General features: G+C 45.4%; 1 protein-coding gene across 1 annotated transcript in view; it reads right to left on the bottom strand.

Annotated features, from left to right (window-relative positions):
* Window positions 1–2,402: 2,402 nt before the first annotated feature.
* LOC146173017 (small subunit processome component 20 homolog) overlaps window positions 2,403–22,629 on the bottom strand; it is an 81,220-nt gene continuing 60,993 nt past the window's right edge. The window contains exons 46-60 of the mRNA XM_084585590.1: window positions 20,523–20,667; window positions 18,802–18,918; window positions 17,748–17,918; window positions 17,051–17,182; window positions 16,426–16,686; window positions 15,540–15,659; window positions 14,970–15,032; window positions 11,685–11,816; window positions 11,105–11,237; window positions 9,434–9,603; window positions 7,327–7,398; window positions 6,439–6,588; window positions 4,803–4,929; window positions 3,077–3,222; window positions 2,403–2,614 (exon numbers count right to left, since the gene is read on the bottom strand). Of these exons, the coding sequence (XP_084441716.1) occupies window positions 2,489–2,614; window positions 3,077–3,222; window positions 4,803–4,929; window positions 6,439–6,588; window positions 7,327–7,398; window positions 9,434–9,603; window positions 11,105–11,237; window positions 11,685–11,816; window positions 14,970–15,032; window positions 15,540–15,659; window positions 16,426–16,686; window positions 17,051–17,182; window positions 17,748–17,918; window positions 18,802–18,918; window positions 20,523–20,667 (2,065 nt within the window). The 3' untranslated portion in view covers window positions 2,403–2,488. The remainder of the gene's footprint in view (window positions 2,615–3,076; window positions 3,223–4,802; window positions 4,930–6,438; window positions 6,589–7,326; window positions 7,399–9,433; window positions 9,604–11,104; window positions 11,238–11,684; window positions 11,817–14,969; window positions 15,033–15,539; window positions 15,660–16,425; window positions 16,687–17,050; window positions 17,183–17,747; window positions 17,919–18,801; window positions 18,919–20,522; window positions 20,668–22,629) is intronic.

Here is a 22,629-nt window from a genome sequence, read left to right as displayed (position 1 = left end):
CCGTGTCGCTTACATCGGAGTTTTTTTTTTATCACATTCTCCTACCTTCATTTGGCAGTCTACAAACACTACAAGCAGTAAAAGTCCTGTCGTGACCTACATTACTATAATGGCTGTCATGTGCGTTAGTTCAGGGCACATGACAGGCTTAGCAAAACTACATGGACGGAAGGTGTCCTTACGTGCTCTGAATTCTGCCACACAGTCGAACCAGGATACATCGAACTTAAAAGGGATCAGCAGGATACATTACTGGGCAAGTTAGTTCATGACAATAGAAAGGTAGTGCACAAAAAAAAGATGATCATGAGAGAAGACAGGATGGAATGAGCTCTCATCCCATCTTCTCTCGAGATCGCCTTTTTTGCACACTACCTTCTCATCATCAAAGAGGGTCGCAAAATAGTTAATTATGTCGATAATACAATACATAAGGCATGCCAACAGATTCTTTGTAATCCAGAAGCGTGATTATGATGCACCCGTGCTAGCGGCGCACTGCCCACTCACTGCGAATGCGCCGAACAGGACCTCGTGCCAGATCGGACATCGGAGTTCACACTACTTGTCTCAACTGCAGCGGACGGTGCTTTGTCAATACCTACTGCCAATCATAACAGTTCGAATTCTGTTACTGGTGCGGTATAAACACAATAATATTTCAACTGATATTCAGGTACAGTTGAGTTTTGTAATGCTGTCAGTATTGAAGCAGGCCACGATACAGCTACTGCAAGCCTTCAGTCAGCATTCTGGCTTCACGCACAAGCGATGCACGGCTTCCTCACATGATAGCCATTTGTGCTGAAAACATGCACATCGGACTGAGGGCCGCTTTTAAGAGAATTTGACGTTCACCTCATCATGTGGTTTTACAGTGTCAGCCTCATCAGCCCAAGGACACTCAGCCGACCTGGCTTCATACACATACAAATTAACGCATTTACTCGCATATAAACCGCATCGAAATTTGAAAAAAAGAAAAAAAAAGTTTAAAAAGCGGAGGTCGGAGCCGGTTTGCAAGACGATGCGCAGACTCCCTGTGTAGTCCGTCATCGACGCTTATCAAGCCGATAAGGAGCCAACAAAAGGCATAGCCAAATCCACATCCATAGCATAGTCTATTCTCCAAGCCACAGGTCACGTTTTATTCAGCAAGCGGTTGTTGGGCCTTTTGTCAGGTGCTGTTTCAACACTCAGTTTGCACTGTTTGGCCTGCTTTGTTTGACACCCTTAGTGCGACTCGGCAGCACTCTTTCACAACGAAAGAGAAGCTAAAGATTATAGTCACTGGTGAAGAAATCAGCAATAGAGCTGCAGCAAAATAATATGCCATCGACGAGTCATGCATTCGCGACTAAAGAAAAAAATAAATAGTAAGTCTTGAAAAAATGAACCAGGACAGGCGAGTGTTTCGTGGTCTGAAGACTGGTTTGTACCCTCACTTCGAGACACAGCTTGCCAAGTCCATTGAGGAGCCGAGGAGTCATGGCCATGCTGTTTCGACAGAGATGGCTCAAATAGAATAGAAGCCCTGAAGCCGTAGATGGCTTCAGCGCTTTATGACACAACATGGGTTTTCAATGCGACAGCGAACTACACAATGTGCCAGTGGCTTCCTTATGCTTCAGAGGAAAAATTGTTGAGCTTTCAACAATATGTCATCGGACTTCGGAAGAAGCATAGCTATTTGCTCTCTCGGGTGGAAAACGATAATGGCTAACTGGGTGTGCAAGAGCTTCAAAAAATGTGCCATCAGTAACAGCTTGGATGGTTTCGAGGACGACTAAGTCCTTGAGAGTGGCGATGACGCCTCAGATGATGGCAGTGAGAGGAGCGACGATTGAGAATCCGATAACCAGTGACATGGTGGTCGTTTGAATAAATGGTCTAAAAACGTATGGTTACAGAGTGTGCAGTTGTATCTTTCTAGTGCTCTTTCTTTTTTCTTTTTTTTCTTTTCAGATAAGCGTGCGGTTATATGCAAGGACTTTTTTACAGTATCATGGATGCGCTATTAGGAGAGGCATCCACTGCAGGAGCATGGCACAGAATTCAATATACCGAATGTTCTGTTAACGGGAGTTCGGAAAACACAAACACTGCTATACTTTTGCATGGGTTTTTCAAAGGGATATTCAGACAGTTCAGTATAAGACAGTTCAGCTCGCACTTGGGCTTTGCTAAAAAGAACTTTCTTTTTTTTTTTTTTTTGTAATAAAGGCTTAAAAGGACCATCACATGATAATGCTTGTGATAAGATCAGCTGTGGCTATCGCTGTACAATTGTTGATGTAAATGACATGACGGTTATGGAAAGCTGTGGAATGCCGATATGCAAGTAACCAATAATGCTCCTGAAATACAGTCGGACAATGTGTTACATGCAACAAGCAGTCAAGTTAGCCTATGTACATTACATTTATTTCACAGGTGGCTGCTTCCGACGAGCTGCGCCAGAGAAGAAAATCCTAGGACACCTAAAGGACTAGCTGATTTTCCGCTTCTTGACCTTCTTGCCAAACTGAATAGTCTTCTTTCGTTTCAGTGCTTCCTTCTTTCTTTGCTGCTGCTTGATTTTCTTCCGTGCCCCTGCCTCAGGATTTCTCACCATCTGTAGGAAATGTCGTGTTCAGTTACGCATACTGTCGACACTTTTAACCACACAAAATCAAACTGAACAGTAAGAGAGCACAAATATTCGAAACTTCAAATAGTTTGTGAATAGTACTTGCTATTTGATACACACCACACTTCTAACATTCAAACCTCCTAAATGTTTCACAAATTTCGTAACCTCCTAAAAAATTCAATAATATCCCTGAATCCACAAGCTCTTCTCGAGTTGATGCTCTAGATTTGCCATCTTGTGACGGCAGTAAGAGCTGGTGCTATGTTAGTGTGGTTTCAATTCAGTGTATGAGACTGAAATAGGAATACAGCTTTGAGGCTTAACTTTTGTAACATAGTAAAAGAAATGTTTGCATTAGAAACCAGTAAGCACAATAACAGAGACTTCATAACCCAGTTAAAGCTCTTGCAGCAAGTTCTCCAGTGCTCTGCTCCGTGAACTCACCTCGAGGGCCTTGTCCCTCTTCCGCTTCATCTTCTTGCCAGCCAGCTTTCCTTGCAAGGACACCAAGGCAGCGCCAAAGGCCTCCACACCAGCGGCCTTCTTCACAACACCCGTCACTTCGTTTGCCAGCTGTTTCATCTCCTCATCTGTTGTCACAGAAAGTGACAGAAATGAGCGACATGCATGCCATTTTTGCATAAAACGTAGCCATTAAGTACAGCAAATAAAAAATAGAAATGGTCATAACCTTATTTCTATGATTCCAGAAAATGTACGCAATTTGTCTTATCAGTTCAATTTGTGGTCTAAAACTGACTATACGAAAATTCAAACATTAAAAGGATTTATCCTTTGAATTTTATCTTTAGAAAATATCTTTTAAAATGTTTCCTAATTGATTTATCTTTCTTAAAGACATCCATGATGCTCTGATGTTAACCTTCCTTCTGCTTACACATCGGGTCACCCCAGAACAAAAAGATGTAAGCTCCTTACACTAGAAATAATATCAAAGTTAATAATGTGCTCTGCAGAGCATGCAGCGCTGCAATCAATGAACTGTTGTTCGGTTGACACTGCGCGATGTTTCAACACCTTCCATCCACCTCCGCTACTCACTCTTGTCTCAGTAATGCTCCTAATGCCACACTCAATGCAGAGAGTTGTTTTGCAAGTTTCCCAAGTCCACTGAAATCCTATTAAAAAAGTCGCAAGAAACCTCTCGGGAGACAACTGACGCTACAGTGCAGGCAACAATTTCACTTTGTCAGGATTTTCGCAATAATGCCCTGATTCACCAAACAACTGCTTTCTTGCTGCCAGCATTCTAGGACAGTCGGACAAAACAGGAAAAGAAATGCCCAGAAACCTTGGTGAAATTTCACATGTAGGTGGTCCAGGAATAATAATAATAACAATAATGATTGATTGGCAACAATGTGATAAAAGCATGCCTTGATGTGATGTGATAAAAGCATCCACTACCACTGTATGATGCTAAGCAGCGAAGCTTAATGCAGTAGGGTGCTTTGTATGGTACTCTTCATATTGCCATTTCATATCTCGTAGATACATAAAAAAAAAAGTGTAGAATAAAAATGGTACCTACCTGGAAAAGAATGTGTCCTAACCACCCAATTTTAATGATTAGCTATTAAATTAAAGTACAGCGGCATTTATTAACACCTTCATCTTTATAAAATGTCGATCAGAATTTCTTGTCATAAGGTATGAATAGTTCCTTTCTAAGTGCTTGTAAAATTCACTCCGCTTTGCTTTGTCGTTAGTGCGGAAGGAATGCCAAAACACATTTGGTCCGCAGATGGCAACGGCGAGCCGTGATTGCTTCCTCGTTGTTTCCAGATGGTTCACTCCTTTACACCGTTGCGCTGTGGAGAAGCCATCACAATGACTGACTGTTGCCATGTCTTTTGCTCTTCATGCTGCGTTCCCCAGACGATGCCAGCTCACATGAAAGTGCATCACTGTATCTCAGAAGCTGCGCTCACACAGCCCTCGGCACTGTAGAGCCACCGCTGCACTTCTTTTCATGTAGTGCTCATTAGCTAGCCCATCATTTTGCTTTTATGCTTTTATTTATTTTATTTTTTTGCCGGCAACATCACTTAGTGTTGCAATACACTCTACGTGTCCGTTGTCATTCTTGAAACAGACCAAACTCCATGTCACTAAACCAACAGATGAAAAAAGCACCACAGACGCTTACTCTGACTGGGTGACTGATCCTCGAGTTCTCGGCAGATGGGCACGATGATGAGTTCCAGGTGGGAGTGCAGCTCGGGCCTGGTCAAGTCCAGGGAAACAGCGGCCAGGAACTTGAACACATTGGAACGCTGCATTGCAACAACATTCCGAAGCATTGAGAAAGAGCGTCAGCATAAAAGCAGCAAAACCTCGGCAATTCGAACTCTGTTAAGTCTAAATCCCAAATAATTCAAAGCGGCAGCCAGCACCAGTTCTGTTAATTGGATTTTAGGTGCTACGCCAGAATGCCCGACCCCAATTTTGCCACAAACCAATAATGAAGCGATGACCTCTCGGAGTCGCAAAGCGGCACCACAAAGTGATGGTGATGCGTAGCACCCTGACCTCACAGCTCCCAGTTGTGGGGACACACACGAATCCCCTGTCCCATTATAATGGTAGCGATCAATTATCACGCGAGTTTACGAGCGCTATTAGGGAAGATGGTGAGGAGAGGGCACATTGACTACCCCCCACTGCCTTCTCAGTCTCCTGCAGCAAGGCTGCCGCGGGCTTCCCTCTATCCTCTCAGCCACCCCTAGACCTTCTCTCCACAGTCCGAGACAAGGAAAGAATCTTCGTGCTCGTGACTCCGAGGGGTTTGTTGCTGCCGCTAAGTGACGCGGCATGTGAACGCGCGAGCGATTGAAACATACTTTTGTGGAGGGCGATTCGATTGAAAATTGCGTTTTGTGATGCTTTTTCCGACTTCTTTATGCATTTTTGCCATTTTAATGCCAAACAACTGCTTCGTTATAACCAATCTAGAGTCAAATTTTGAAATATTTGTTTGGTTATACAGAAAGAACTCCCATTGAAATAAACCATAGACCAACCAAAGCTTGACTTTAGTTTGTTTTATCTGATAATTCGCAATATACGTGTTCGTTATAGTGAGGCTCGACTGTATTGAGGTTTTACTGCATTCACCATGAAAAGCCACAAAATCAACGCATATCTTTATAAATACTGTGCAGGTCTGCGCATCAAGATGTGTTACACTGTCAAACATTGTGTCACAAATATCAAAACGTGAAACCAGATCAAGCAATGTCAGTTCGTTCACTGACATATGGTACCAAAATGACCTGCATACCAAGCAACTAGACAAAGCCAGTTTGGCTTGTTTGATATCAAAAGACCGTGTGCCAATGCTTAGCTGAAATGAAGCGCAATGAAGTGAGAAAGCGCTGCACAATCCATGATGAGTAAGAAAAGTTTGTAGACCAAATCACAACATTCACTCTAAGGAAGTGCTTCAGCACAATTGCTACACGCTATAAGTAATCTACTATTCTAACATAAATCAAACAACTTTTGCTGGCGGAAACAACTTGCATTTGAATTAATAAGGTTTTTTTCATATTCAGATCTCGCAAATCATGGTAGGACTGGGCATTAGCACGGGACGCATACTATGCAACTCACCCAAAGCTATTCTTACAACCTGCCAGTGTGTCTGCTCAACGTATAGGTCAACCCCACCTATCAACTTCAGATGGTCATTCTGTAATACTGAAACAATCGACTTATACATGGCAATACTACTACACCACAGTAACTTCTAATTAGTTGAAAGGGCATCAAGTCCAACAAACCTTAACAGTGCATCGGGGATCATACACAACTTCTGAATGCGCCTCCCTTGACACCTTCTTGAGAATCCAGTCCACGGGATAAACAGTGTCATTGCCCTCACGGGAGACACGCACCGAGACCTTTGTCAGAAACACCAGGTTTCGAATACCCTGCAGAACAGGAGCATCAGAACTCATCTGAACTCATCTTTTCTAGCGCTTCTTTAACACACAAGGGACATTAGATGAAGGAGGAACACATAAGAACAGGACGGACGCTAAAATGAATGCAGGAGCATCAGCAACATCAGCGCATATGGCATGGTCTCTTTGGTTGCTGTATAAGCCGAGTGACCTCGGGCAACGTCCAATCCCCGTAGACCTCTCGTCAACTGAAGAGTTCAACTACGACATGCTCAATTGAACATTCAGGCAAGGCTGAATGTTATATCTCTGCTGCAGTTGTCAAGATGCATTCATGTTTTGTTTTTTTGTTATCTGTGTTCGCCGAAATCTTCCAAACAACCCAGGAATGCAGTAATAGATATGAGCAAAAAAAAAAAAAATAAAGAATAAAGAAAGGACAAAGCCCAGAGACATGAGCCTCGTCTTTGTTCACCGTCTTGTCTTTACTTATTTTTGAGCAGAAAATCGGAACTAGACATCATCGTCCTTAACCAACTGGCCTAGCTGTGTGACATACCCTGTTTTGAGCCAGTGTCGCAGGGACAAAAACAGCAGATGCACTAGTTCCCATCAACGCAAAATATTTAATTCCTCGCTTCATTTTCGAACTTGTCACTGTGAAAGCTGAAGTACCAGCACTTTTGTTCAGTAGCCATGCCTCTTTTGCTGTGTCGAAGCTAAAAGAACCTGCCGAGAAAAAAGAAGTAGGAAAAACTGCTATACCTGCTCGGCTATTTCTGGAAGGACGTCATCCGGCTGAAGCTGGTTGCAGAACTTTTCAGTCAGGCTTCGAACCTGTCGCACAAAGGACAGAGCACTGTCGTCAGGCTATCCCCCTCGCAAATCCCATGCAAAAGTATATAGCAGTGGAGTTCGGATTTATTAAAGGTCCATTCAGCGGAATAATGAAGGTCCATTCAGCAGAACATTAGATATACTGAACTGCACGCCATGCCTCTGCAATCAGCGCTTCTCCCAAAGGGACCCTCCCAACCACGTTCACACATCTCACAGAGCCTGGTTGGCGGTGCAGCCTTGTGTACCAGCAGGAAGTACCAGCACTAAACCCACATGAAAAGAACTTGGGATGTGCAGTGGCCTTTGGTCTGGCGCAAGTATTTTCAACAGAGCACTGCTGCCATGTTGGGAAGACGATGTTTAACCCATTGAGGGTTTTTGCCGTAAATGTACAGCGGCGGTTTTCAGTCCCGCAAGGTTTTTGCCGTACCGTACCGGTACAGATTTCACGCCCTAATGACGATGCATGCTTACTAGGAGGTGCTGCCACCTCCTAGGACTTACAAGAAGCGCTGTAAATTTATTGCGCTGCCTTCTTGCGAAGATAAACAGCGTGTGGCCTAGTCTGCGGCAACGGCGCCACCCTATCACGGTCGCGGTTTCGGTTTCGCCACAGAGGCGCGAAACTTGATTTCTATCTTTGGCGTTTCCATGTAGGGGATAAACAGAACTGATTCCTAGCCGCGGTCTGCGGAACTGCCCTTGCATGGTCTCGGTCCCCCTATCATGATCACAACGGAGGCGCCAACTTGGTTTTTATATTTATGGCCAATCCCATGCAGGGGCCACAGAAACCGATTTCCATCTTTATTGGGGCTGTTGTGAGCTTGTTTATCATCGATGCTCACGAGGTATTCCTGCTCTCCTTGTTTACTGGGTTTCCTGAGGTTCTTGAGTTTGCAGTGTGGAGAAAGGTTGACCCCAAAATACGGTTCCTAATATTTTTCTACAATTTTTCCTTGACTTTACTCATATTGAACTTTCAAAATCCGCAATAAAGTAACTTGACCATCTGGGAAAGTATTTTTCAAAACAATTCGACCCTCAAAGGGTTAATGTACCATTGGTCATGCGGTGAAGCCGGCCTAGAAAAGAGAAGGCATGCGGCAGGCCTGCTTTACCGCTGAAGGCAATGTGGAAATCGAATAAAATGTTCCGTAGTTTTAACTGTTATGTTATTACGTTTACAGTACACTGGTCACGAAAATAAAACTCTCAAGACTGGTTGTAGCTCCCCCCCCCCCTGCGGCTTCAATGCTAAGTGCTGGCAGGCCAGCACACGGGCACAGGAAACGCACTGCTAGCGTGCGTGAACGGTGCTCACTTATTTGGGCTACAGATAAACGTATCTGTTGCCATGTTTTACATGTTGAATAATTGATCAACCAAAACCATTTCGTGATCCCCTTCAAGTTTAATGTGTCCGAGATTAACTATGGTGAAACCACGTTAACTAGACCCTCGTTAATCTAGTGAGCACTGTTTAGAAATTCCACAATTTTTTTAGTGCAAATTCTAGGGTGCAAAAACACCCGATTTTCAGATATTTGCTCGAAACTTCGAATGAAACCCAAGGTACAACTTAAACAACAGTTTCTGTTCCGAAACCATTCGAAGTTTCAGATATCTCCATACCCCTTCCTTCTATGAAAAAGTGTTCACAGTGCAGCTAACAGCTAAAGCACAGGCTTGAGTTTAGCTTACCTCAAATTTTTCAATGAGCTTGTTGGCTTAGGCGTGGTGCAAAAATGAGCAACAACTCAGACTTTGCAGCACTATCTTTTCATCTAGCGTAGTTTGGCGCAAATGGTAGTTTTTTGACCACTGCTCCAGCTATAGGTAACTATAGCGGAATATTAAGCTGTGCCTTTCAACATACAATGAATAAATAAAGATAAAAATTTCGACAATTCCGTTCACTTTGAGTAACAGCAGAGTGGCATCAAATGCATATCACACACACGCCAGCAATCAAAATGGAAATACTCGACAACCAACTCGGTACAGACTACAAGAACAGAGTGCAGCATACCTTTGAAGGTGATTCAGTCAACAAGTACTCCTGGGATGGCTTTTCCGTACTGGGCGCACATGCCGCCGCCACTTCTTCCGGCTTGTAGGCGGCAAACACGGCCCCATAAAACTGTGAGGCTGCCAGCCTTACCCATGCGTGCGGGTGGAGTAGGTACGTCTCTGCATAGCCTGCACAGACCCCCACATAAGCGAAAGAAGACCGTTAACAGGAATGAACCAAGGACAATTTCAAAGCGCTGCATTACAAACAAACTGCAAGATCCAGGATTTGGCACGGCGCAGATGAGAATACATCCCTTCAACATCTCAAGCTCTTCAAGGGTCACTGAAGACAAACAGAAATTGATCTATGTTGATGGATTACCTGTTCTGATGACAAGGGGCAGCTATCACTGAAAATATGGAGCTCTTACAAACGAGAAAAAAAATCTAAATATATAGGTTCAGTGAAACCTCATTGATATATTCTTTTAAAGTGCAGATGGTCAGTGAAGCATACTTTTCAACTGACACTCCATAAAAATGTTGATTAGCATTTGTTAAAGCAAGCGATGACCAAGCTCCCTTCCTAGCGCTCCCAAAAATACCTTTGTGCTAGCAACACATCACATCTGCCAGTGACAATGGCAGGAAACACCAGGACCTCTTCCGTGATGGTTTCGGATGCTTCACTACCTTTGCAATACGCCCTGTGGGGAAGCCACCACACAGGAAGCTGACTGTCGCAGCGTTCTTGCTCTTCATGCCACGCTCCCTGGACGCAACCCACTGGTAGGTAAGTGCACAGCTGTAGTTCTTATATGCTTCACCCCCTTGCCTCATCCAAAAGCATCCCAGCTACGCTCCTCCTCCTCGTGCTGCATCTGAATGAGGCCTGCTCATAGCACAGTTAGGGAGTGTCCACGAGAAACCAAGAGCACACATCCAGTTGACATTTCTACCCTAACGAGAAAAATAATAATGAAAGTGCACCTGGCAGAACTTATCCGAGCTTAGTTTAAAAACAAAATTTCAACTCTGAAAAAAATTCACAAAGTGAATTTGGTAGACAGGCCAGCTATCCACAATTCACGAAACCTTTAACTTTGGATTGCAATAAGAAGAAATGGTTTGCTTGCAAATAGCCCCAGTTTGTTTTTGAATGCTTTTACCCTTAGCACGTGTGCACTGTGGGGAAGCCGCCATAGTGAGAGAATTGCGTTTCATTTCAACACTCCATGTCGTATGCACATGTGCTTAGTCAGTAAATGCGTTAAGTGGGCCATTACATCTGTCGGCTGGCCTTTCACATATGACTGTACTCTAAAGAGTGAGTATGTGTGAGCTATTAGAGGAATAAATTAAGGCATTAGCAATTAGGCGAGTAGCAATGTGCATGCACGCAAACTACGATACATAAGGAGAGTCAGCAAGTAGGAGATATTAATGCTGTAACATCGTACCCTTAAAGACAGAGCTTAGTCACTTCAAATATTAGAGCGCAGCTCTCAGGTGCCCGTCCCTGTCTTGAATGGTGTTGCTTAAGGTGTAAATTAGTAGGCGGTTGGTGCTGGCCAACATGAGGAAATGTCAACACAGCCAGAAAAAAACAGAAACTAACTAACAGTTGCACTGTCATTCAGCAAATGGCTACCTCATTAGTAACCAACACTCATGCTCAAATGCTCACCGCAGAGCATTCCAAAGCTCTCTTGCATTGCAGGGGCTCGCACCAGATTGCACGCCATGGCCACCTTGGAGAGGGAGACCAGGTACAGGTAGATGATGTGGTCCTTGGTGCGCTCAATGTCTTCCATCGTAAGCTGAAACACAGGCAGAGGCAGAACCCTTCACAGAGATGATAGAGAAAAAATACATGCCTCCCCTATTGTGATAATGTAAACCACGATGCTCACTTTACAACATGCAAAAAAAAAAAAAAAAAAAAAAGAAGCTGTAGCAAGAAATTGCACACCACTTAACTACATCATACCAGCGCTGTTATATAACCATATTTTACCTCAAATTTGGCAAAAAAAAAAGTTTATTGGTTACAGCGCATTTTTCATTTCAGTTGTGTGCGGTCCAAAAGGAAAACAGGTACAGAAGAACAAAAGACATAATGCAAAAAAGCACTTAACAGAAGACAGCATTGAAGCCACAGGCATAGTGCAAACACACTCAGACAATCCTTCGCCCAGAAAGTACGGTCAGCAATGGCATTCTACCCCCTTCCATTTTCTCCCAGAAATGTCATCAAGCAAGTATACCTCCTCGAACTTGTCGGGGTGCATTTCCGCGACCAGGACAGGCAGCAGGTCGGGCAGGTGGCGCTCAAAGCGCTCCTTCTCCACATCCGCAAAGAGGCCCAATACCTGCGCTGCCAGCCGTCGGGTCGCAAACTGCACGGGAGGAGAAAATACAGACAAACCAGGATGCAACGAACCTCCGTGTGATGAATTACTTGTACTGTGATAGTCAGCACTTCAGCCATCGACATGCACCAGTGCGTTGTGCGACGAAGACAAAGAAGAAGTACGCTGGGCTCGCCGTTGCAAGGTCCTCTCCTCACAGCTCTCCATCTGAGCGTCAATAAACGCCCCATTACAATTGGTGGAGGTGCGGGGTATGATCCCATTCAAACTGGAACTGCGAAGCCGTACACTACCCTCTACGACCGCCATGCAAGACGAGTCCACTTCGACGCTGCCGGCCGTTCCACCCACGATCATGTGTTCTGGCGTCGTGCGCCAGCAAACCCTTGCCTCTTCAGTGGCACGGCCGACCAAGATGTCGACGACTGGCTGTCATCGTATGAAAGAGTAAGCAGCTACAACAAGTGGGATGACTCATATAAGCTCAGTAACATCATATTCTATCTGACGGACGTGGCGAACCTCTGGTTTCGCAACCATGAGGCTGACCTGTCATCTTGGTCGACATTTAAAAAGAATTTCGCGGAAGTGTTCGGCCGCCCGGCAGTGCGTAAGCTTCGTGCCGAACAACGTTTACACGATCGTGTTCAGCGCGCTGATGAGACCTTTACCAGCTACATAGAAGACATCGTTGATCTCTGCAAACGAGTCGACCCGGCCATGCCGGAAGCGAACAAAATCCGCTACATCCTCGAGGGCATTTCTGAGGACGCCTTCCAGATGCTGGTAGCGAAAGATCCCACCAGCGTTAGTGAACTCGTGAAGCTTTGCCAGAGCTACGACGAGCTCCGCAAGCGGCGCGCTTCTAGGCGCCGCTCCGGTGTGTGCGACGAAGGCGTAGCCGCATTAGCCCTAGGTGGTTCGCCAACTTCTGAAGGGAGCCCGCTGAATCAACAGATCAAAGATTTTATTCGTGAAGAGGTCGCACGTCAAATCTCACTCCTTCCCCATTTTCAAGACTCGGGCCGCCTCGTTCCTGAACTGGCTCCATCTTTGGCCCCTACTATACGCTGTGTCGTGCAAGAACACGTCGCTGATGTCTCGCCATCTGAGCGTCAATAAACGCCCCATTACATACTCTATATTACTGTGTTACTCAATTTTCCAATACCATCTAACTGAAAGGCAGGCACTTGTGAACTCCGAGTGACGAATGTTCTGTAGCAGCGGACCTAGATGCAACTAACTTGCTTTACTGACCTTCATAGGTAGTGCTGCATTACCTGTTTTCTGGCCCACACCATGTAAAAGTTTCATGGTGACAGGACGTGATCCGCCATGATAGGAATACCGATGATATAAATGAGTGGCCGCAGTTGACATGACGCACTGTGCTCCAATGATGCCCGTGTCACATCCGCAGCAGTCTCCCCAGCTTTTGCTTTCACAGTGTCACACTGAATGGCACTTACAGAAGTTGATGCTCAAATCCAGAGCAACAAAACAGGACGAAGCAAACGAAGCTCAGGACGAGCATTGAGCACCCATCAGCGCCACTTGGCTGCTCACGCGATTCCGGCTACAGCAGCGCGAATGGGGACATTAGAGAGCACAACAGACACGACGCGAGGACAAGTGCATTTCCTAAAGGAACAGCAGCTAGGCAGACCAAGCGATAGGGGCACATGAGACTCCCCTCACCCCCCTTCTTCTCCCACTCCGCAGGTAGCTACACTATGACTTTGAACAACAGGCACTAACTCCATGTTTGCCAGGAAATTTCATCCATACTACATCCTTTTTGTTATTTAGTTTGTGTTCAGCATTGTCTTGTCAAGCCACCACACACGAGTTGCATGTGTAAAAAAAACTTCAATTTCATTATATCCATGCTTAAATGTACAGCACTTTAGCATAACATTGCAGCTTCACTGGTCAATATCTTTCCTCTAGTGTTCCAACTGATTTTTTTTTTTTTGTCTGTGCCAGTTCTCATTTCAACAGCAGCATCACAAAACACAGCTTTTTAGATAGGGCTCTTTGATCATACCAGCTGGGGAACTCCTCACAGAGCCCCGTGCTTGGTTTATGGTTTATAGGGTTTAGCATCCCAGAGCAACTCTGGCTACGAGGGACACTGTAGTGGAGGGCTCCGGACAATTTCAACCACCTGGGGTTCTAACAGTTTAGTGATGCTACATATTATATACGCCCCTATTGTTCCGCCTCCATCGAAATGCGGCGAACAATACTGGGATCAAACCCGGATCTTCCGACTCAGCAGTCAAGCGTCCTTACCACTGACCTACCGTGGCTGTGGCGGAGGGAGGAGGTCCTATGCATAGAAACTGGTGACGCCACTCTGCCACACCACTTGTGCAGTTCAACAAAGATGCTCTGCCCTAAATCACCAAGAGCTAGCAGGCCAGCTCCTAAGCAAGTCACAGGCTTCAAAGCAGAGTTCTACAACTGGTACGAGAAAAAACAACCCCAGTTTTAGCAAGAGGCAACGTCCATAATATTGCCAGGGGGCGCTCGGAGCGAAAGACGAAGTGAATCGGCTCTGCACTTGCAGGAGATACCTAGAATTCGGACTGTGGAATTTCGCCTGTACCGGCTTAGTTAAGCTAGCCCCAGTCACCAACATCGTGACAAATCTAGTGGAGGTGAGGTCTGATGTCCCATACCCCTCCACTAAGCAGGAGTGCTGGTCATATATTCGAGGAAACGCCTGTTCACCGCACCAGCCGCAGGCAACGAGGCCTACCACCTGAGTTTTCCCCATCAGCCATGACTACCGGCAGCCACGACGTCGTCGCACTTTCGCACCAACATCGTGACAATATGTCAGCAGTGCATGTTCCTATCAGGCTTTGCAAATGTTCTGCTAACCGCACATACCAAATCCATACAGCTAGCGCTGAGATGACTAAGAGGAGTACCGCTACTACTACTCTAAAGCTCGTGGAATCCGCTCTTCTTAAGAAATAAAATTGGGGAACCCTCAAGCCAGGGAGAGAGAAACTGTGACTTTACAATGATTTCAATGATGGGCGTCGCTTTTGTCATAGTCGTCAGCAGTCTTATCACACCCCACTACAGGGCAAAGGACTCTACAATATCACTCCAAATAGGACCCAATTATGGTCACACAAGTGCAAATGACCAAGAGGTGTTCACCTTCTGTTGCTCGCACCACGTTAGGACAACCGAGAGAAGGGAGTTTCTGGTGGCTTCGTCCAACTGAAGAAAAAACAGAAAAAAAGGAGGAAAATAACAAGAGCGCTGCAAATGCTGAGCTCTACAAGAAATGACTGCACAATGCGAGAAAATGACACACGAGGGTTTCAATTAACCCTCTTTAAGTAATGCATGTTTCACCAATGCTACACGATAACTTATCCTGATATAACACTCCATGGGAGCCAAGTTTTGTCTCCTGAAAACATGCACTAAACTTGCTGAAACAAACTGAAACAAGTGCAAAATTAATCCGGAGCGCTGCCCTACGATTACCCCTTCCTTCCTACCCATTTCCACTGCCTCTATCATCCTTTTCCTCATAGCACGTTCCAGATGCCCACTTAGAGTGAGAGTTACTGTGCCTTCACTCTCCTCACAACTACATTACATTAACGTTATTGCTATTGACCTGAACCTTGGTTCTGTGTGTCTAAACTAGGGTGGGAGTTTTAGGACAATCCAACTTGACGCATGCTGCCGCAGGGTCGACAGAACAAAACCACATACCTTTTCCAGAAGACTACGGATTCCAGCTGCTGCAACCCGGCGTACATTTGGAGATGTGTCATTCACCAGACGTGCTGCTATGGGCACAAACAAGGTGCCCGCATAGTGGGACAAAGTTTTCTGCGAGGAAAAAAACAACACTTTATTACCAAATGCACAATGCTCGCAACAAATGTCAAAACATAAAAAATCGGCTGCGACCCAGCTGAGCGCTCACGGTGAGCCCAATTTCCCAACGAACTTCCCAAAGAGCACTACTGTGCCCTTCAACACTGGTTCATTCCTTAAAGAGCTGAGCTCCCAGTCATTACTAACAAACTCCGCTTTCACAAACACTGAAAGCAAAGGCACCAGAATCACGTGAATTGCAGTTTAAAAATGTTTTTGGAAGGTTTTCAAGTGATTTGCATTTTGAAAGCTATCTCATAAATGTTTTAAAAATAAACGAACTTCACAGCTTCCCCGCTCCCTTATTGGCGAGGTGGGGCAGAGGGCCTTGGTCAAAGGATTTTTCTTCTTAAAGTCACAATAATAAAAATTTCAGGAAACACATATACTTTTGTGCACCACCGCCAATCAGATGCTGTTAATTTTTACAAAGCATGACGAGATAATGCCGTCTCTCTCAATATGTGGCATAAAATTCATGCAGAAAATCTTTCAAGAAACTTGCCAAAATACATGGTATCAGTTTTCCTTCACATATATGGCACCATGATCATCAAACTAAGAAATACCATCCTCCATTCCACAGAAATTGAGTTGTATCATTTTGAAGTTTTTAGCTCAAAAACAAAAAAACGTCAGTTAAAAAAAAAAAAACTAGGAAAAAATACAGTGGTAGCAGAAAGAGAAGCAACGTAGATCCAAGTGTAAGGCAGCCCACCAGTGGGAACTTGGCTGAATAGGCATGCAGCATTTCCAGGGCCGAGAGGCGTCCCTCCTCGGTGACATAGTCCAGCTGAGCCGTGAAGAAGCCCACTGCCTTTTTCATCCGCCGCTGCATCGGGTAGTCTAGCACATACTGTAGGTAGGCCTCCCGACACTGGCTGCGGATGTGAGAATGTTCGTTCTCGATGCTCATGGTTGCCACTTTCTCCATCAGGCCGTGGACTTCTTCCGCCTGAATCCTTCGCTGGAGGATCGCCTGCACGCATTTTTGGACCATTCACTTTAAATGAGCAAAGGTGTCATACAGATAACCTATCAAAAGAAAAAAATTAAAAATAACAAAGGCAAGCAAAGAGGAAAGGTGAAATAACAAATATTCCCGCTTCACGAGGTAATTAAACAGTGCACAAGCAAGCAAAAAAAAAAAGTGTAGTCCCTCCAAGTCTGTCACAAAATCCGTGCAATTTAGCAGATCCCTTTATATCATGACTACACATAAAAAGATACGAAGCAGTGCAAATGTCTCACAGTAAGCAGACAAAACACGAGATGCTTTCTCCTCGCTGAGTCTCCCAGAAGGAATGCACGAAACAGTTCTTGCCAGACTACAGAGCACCCACCTTGAGCAGGGCAAAGGCTACACTCTGCCTCGAGTGGTCGTACACATCCTGCTCAATGTAGGTGAGCAGAACCAGCAGCTGCTTGTTGCTCAGCTGGTACATGGGCAGGTCCCGCACCAGCACAGTCATCACCTGCAGAACGACACGAAAGGGACCCACACTGATCAGAGAGAAGAACCACGCTGCCCAAAGCCACCTGGTTACACTTCTGGCAGCAATTTGGACTTGTGGTACCTGTGATCGTTATATAAAGACGTCACCACACGCTGCCACATGCCAAACTAATCACCATCACCGCTATAATGTGTCACCAAAGCAGGAAACCTGTTCATGCTCTATTATTAATCTCCCGAAGGAAGCTTGTTCATCCTGCGTGAGGCCACACCACAGCAGCTCAAAGTCTATGCAACATAACACACATTAGTTTCTCTGACATCCAGACACCGAAGGCCACCGAGCGAATCCCACGAATGGCGGTTACGGCAAGTCCTTATTATGTGCCAAGTTCCAGATTGGATAGCTTACATTTAGTGTGTACACACAGAATAGTTAGAATGTCAGCCAAACCACATCTCTACGCTTTGTTGGTGCTCGCATGACATGTTCACCAGCTTCCAGTGCTCATACAAGCACCCTTTGGCCTGCAGTCACGGGGCAAGCCAGTGTGGCACCAGCGGGTATTTCGAGCACTACCCACCTTGAAGGAGAGGACCAGCAGCTCAAAGTTCTGACCCTGCTTCATGCCGGCACCGGCGTACTTGTGCAGCAGCACGAAGAGGGCCTTGCCAAGCTTGCGCACGTGCCGGGATAGCGAGGGCAGGGGCAGCCGCAGCAGCTGGCCGAAGCAGCGCAGAGTTACCGTCAGTACCTGCAGCCGCCCACAGGGACAAGGATTAGTAGTGGTTTCACTCCATATATTAGCAGTGCAAATCACACGTTACATTTTCTTGGCCCAAAAATTTATAGACACGGGTTGCAGCAACACTTTTACATACATCCTGTTTGGCTCGCCTACACGTAACCAGTTCGAATGTCTTAAGAAATGCACTCCAGGCCATGGACAAGGCAACATTTACACCTTCATTGTAGAACTGATGTGGATGACTTTGGCCCGAGGAGTGTTCTGATGTTCAAGAGTTTCAATGTAGAAATGCACTCTATGTAGAGGGTGAGCAAACAATATTCAAAATTTCGGGAAAAAAGAAAGAATGTCGCAAATCAAGGGGATGCTTTCAAAAACTAAGGGGGGGATATGTAAACCACTGGAGATAGTACCCCCTTGGTAAATGCTTCATGACAGATTCAGTAAACTCCACTTTCCATGGCAGCATTAAATTAAACTGATATTACAATTCCTTTTTCTTTTCACTCACAGTGCAACTGTCATCCAAAATGTCGCAAAAAAGACGTTTCGCTTTAAAAATAATGTTTATTGTTGTTGTTACTACGTACTTCTAGCTTACTTATTTATTGCCTGTCAAGTGTTGTTATTCACTTCACAATCAAAACTGCTATAATTGAAAATAAGTTTGTCTTTCTTCTCACCATGTTTCGCAAAAGATTTCGTTAGTAATTTAATCTGTCCATATATGAAAAATATTCAATCAGATTAGCACTCAGATTTTAATACATATTTGAATTTGCTTTGCACCCATAACTTTTTAATATTTATATATGATCCACACCCAAAATATTGCCGTCCCTAATACTCTTGACGAGACGCAACTACAGAGAGTGACACAATGCCTCACCTTGACGTATGTGGAGTCCAGGAAACCGGTCAAGAGGCTCACAAACGGGTCCAGCATTTCCAGGTGCTTCTGGTCGGTCGCCACCATTCGCTCTCTTTTCAGGAGGGAGTGCAGAAGCTGAAAGGAATCGTGACAGTTGGCGCGGCGATGTCTTCCCAAGAACACGACCAAGAGCCCAATTACCTACGCTCCGATCACATCACAAGACCTGTCACAAACTTATCTCAAACCGATCAGCTAGCTGTGTTCTTATTGGTCAATTTTGACTGGCGGACCTGTCAACTGATAGGAATGGGAGCCGACTGACGGGTTTGTGACAGTTTTTGTGATGTGATCAGAGGGAAATTGGGCCCAAATACACTATGCACCGGTGATGCCCTCTCACGCGCAAAAGGAAGAAAGGAATACTGGGAGGGGGCAAAGAAACTGGCCTCCTTTTTTTCCCCCATTTTTTCTTAATTCTCAAAACAAGGTTGACGAAGCTCTACAGTTGTGATGTTCAGCTTCTGTGCACGTCTGGTGCATTCATGATTCACGGGGGCTTTCGTTCCGCTTGTTTTTTTCCCGCGTGCTCCATCTCACAGTCTTCGCTACTGTCGTTAACCATGGAAAATAAATGTTATTTCTTCCTGCGGCGCGCGCATTCGTTCGCGGCACGATCGACTGCGTTGCAGACTGGTAATGGACATGACAAAACCATGATTGACCGAGATATTATAACTGGAGGGTTATAGAGGTTACAGCTTAGCATGATCTGCTTCTGCGAGGCACCGTGCATGCGGTGACCGCCTTGAGCGAGTTGCCTGCTTCCCGGCGGCGCGCATTACAGCCACGTATCCACCAGCCAGCGTGCGCGCACTGGCGGCCGTGCCCACTGTATTGAATCATGCGAGCGCGTGCGCATGGGCGCCGCACAAGCCGATCACAGTAGCTGATCGCGCTATGCTATAGCTCCCTGTTATCGGCATATAAACGAAACATGGGGAGCGGCGAAGTTCGTGTTCATTTTTCGCAGAAAAGTGATTTTTTCTTCAGGTTGACAGATTTTTCAGACTGTTCTATTATTCAAACCATTTCTCGGTCCCGCCAGGTCCAAAAAACGGTCGGCGACAGTAAATAGGGTATTTGACAAGGTCCTAGAACTTTTTATAGTTGCGTTTAGATCACACTTCTGTTTGTTGCATTCCATAGGAACCAACTTACTCAACATGCTTTCCTGCCTCAACGAATGTGGCTGCCTTTATAATTAGGTGCGTACGGCTTGTCCACCCCCTCTACACTGCACTAAAAGGGTACACACACACACAAAAAGGAAAGCGGACAATGAATGTACAGGAACTGAGCAATCACCAGCGCAGTGCTCACAAGTTGTGCCACATCCCACCCACTTGTCAGGTTCTAGGGTTAAAACTAGGCTTATTGCTTCAAACGGAAAATATATCCATAATAAATACTGACTCAGTTCAAGCTACGCACCGCACCACAAATCACACACGCTTTATCCGTTGTCCCGATGTTATCTTCCTCTCTCCCCGCGCACACCTAGCCTCGACCCCAAACCACTGCCTCGCTACTCTCGTAACCGCCGGACACCTCACACACTAATTGTCAACAGACTTACTAAATACGGCACCCTTGATATCCTAATAATGCCCTGCTTTTGGCAGGGTTAGTGTTGGTACAACAAAATTTGCTGCGCTATGTTTCGAGGTGATGCTCACCTTGAGACCGTACTCAACCAGGACATGAGCATTGGCCCGCTTGTTGGTGCGCACCGGCAGTCCGCTGCGGGATGGTTCTTGCGGCACCAGGTACACGTCCGTCTTCTCCTCCAGGAGCTTGGGTTCTGGCATGGGTTCTCGGGGCCTACACCACCGAGTTGTGTTTTGAGCTCATCGCAATGTCTAAGGCCAAAGCGTTGAGTCACCAGTGTCTGCTCGGAGAGACTTTTGTGTCACTCCTGCAAAACACCTGTGACTTATTTTACCAGCTAAGCCACCAGTACGCATCATCAAATTTCTGCACGGTGGCGACATTTAGAGGTGAATTTTGTGCAACACAGGGGCCTCTTTGCTTAATTTAAATTTGCGATACAGTTGATCCCAAAATATTCAACTCGAATGGAATCATAAAGCAGTTACATTCAGTGATAATTTGATATATAAAACACACCAATGAATAAAGTTACTTTTAGCCCAGAAACAAAATTAAGGTGTACCAATGCTAGAAATGAGCATTCTGCGACAGTGTGCCGCCCGTGAGTGCGCCATTTGCTGGATGTCACTACACCAAGCCTGATCCGCAGGTGGCGCTGTTTAACTAGCATCTTCCTAGAATAAGAGACCTAATTGCGTTCCCCGTGCACTGTAGGCACAACTAACATTTCGTTAAAATCAAGGCACAGCTGGTTTTCAAACCTTCGGCCATAAGGCAAGCGAAGCAAGCTATGGGTGGAACTGCTAGTAGCCTTCACTCAGCTAAGTCAGCTTCTCTGCATGGCAGCAATGCTGCATGAAAAATGGCACCGTACGACCTAAGGCCACACTCAATCACGTGTCACATTCCTCACCATCATGCATTTTTATGGCGTCTTTGCAAGACTAAAGTAACCAGTAGGTGCCCGAGGATAGCGCTTGAAAAGTAATTGCAAGAGTGCCATTTGCAAGGGTTTCCTTCACACGAGTTCAAGAAATATGTTCAAAAGTGCTATACTTCTGTATAGGTTTTTCAATGGGATTCTTCGACGGTTCGATATAAGCAATAATTCGATATATCCGAGATCGATTGTATACTCAACCTGACACTTTGGCCCTGTCAACATAAAAGGTATTAAAAAGGCTCCCAATAGCTAAAACTCCCTAAAATAAGAACACACTTTAGGACCCTGTTAAGAGTACAGCAGCTTGGTTTCGGTGCAAGCTTATGCGAAAAAGAAAATCGAAGTCCCTTCGGCAGTCACCAACCAAGTAAGCTTAACTTTTCACAAAAGGGCAAAGTTACAAGTAATGCCACTGGGAATGCCGATTGGTTGCTGTGGACATTTTTGAATCTCTCTCACCTCCTGGCACTTGTCTCACTTTCTCAGTGACAAATCCTGCCACCCCGGCAAGAAGGTATGCCATTTAATCAACTCTGCCCCATGCTGCCCTTGTGACAGCCTCTGTTGCTTTGAGCCACGCGCGACATATGTCAGGCAGAAGAAAACTAAGCATCAAGAAATGCACTACACACACACACACTTTACGCTTTAGGCTAGCAAAGGGCAGCGGAAGCATCGAGAATTTTTTTTGTGTGTGGGAGCTTTTTTTTCTTTTTTGCCCAGTGAGAGATGCAGGTGGAGGGGTTGGCTTATACTCGAAGTCGACTCATACGTGGCGATATTACTGGTCAATAAAACGGAGAAGTGCCTCTACCAAATGTGCTAATAAGCGAAGACCCCACTAAATGCAGTCTCTGAGCGGTGCCTAAATGCCAGCAATCCCCCGGTATGGTAACAGCAAGCATCAATGTGCACTTAATTCCCCAGAAGGCAAAACAACAGGTCATATTCAAGTGCCATTAAAGAACTGCCTTTTTTCATGTATAACACTTGGCACATGGACATATGAACACATGGATAAGGCCCATGGATAGCACTTACCAGCTTTAGACACAAGCATGCATAACATAACCTGTTTTAGAACTTGCAAACAAGCGCTCGAGCAGAAACTGGGGTTACATAAGGTTTGGTTAGCGTCTGGCACAGACAGCGATGTACGCTACAACAGTCTAGTGACATGGTCAGCCATACTCATAGTCAGCAGATAGGACATGCCTCTGCGGAATGTT

Source organism: Amblyomma maculatum, chromosome 11 (genome assembly GCF_055883805.1).
Source record: "Amblyomma maculatum isolate TAMU_Amacu chromosome 11, ASM5588380v1, whole genome shotgun sequence".
Lineage (NCBI taxonomy): Eukaryota > Metazoa > Arthropoda > Arachnida > Ixodida > Ixodidae > Amblyomma > Amblyomma maculatum.
Note: the sequence above shows the minus strand (reverse complement) of the source record. Positions and strands in the feature narration are given on the sequence as shown.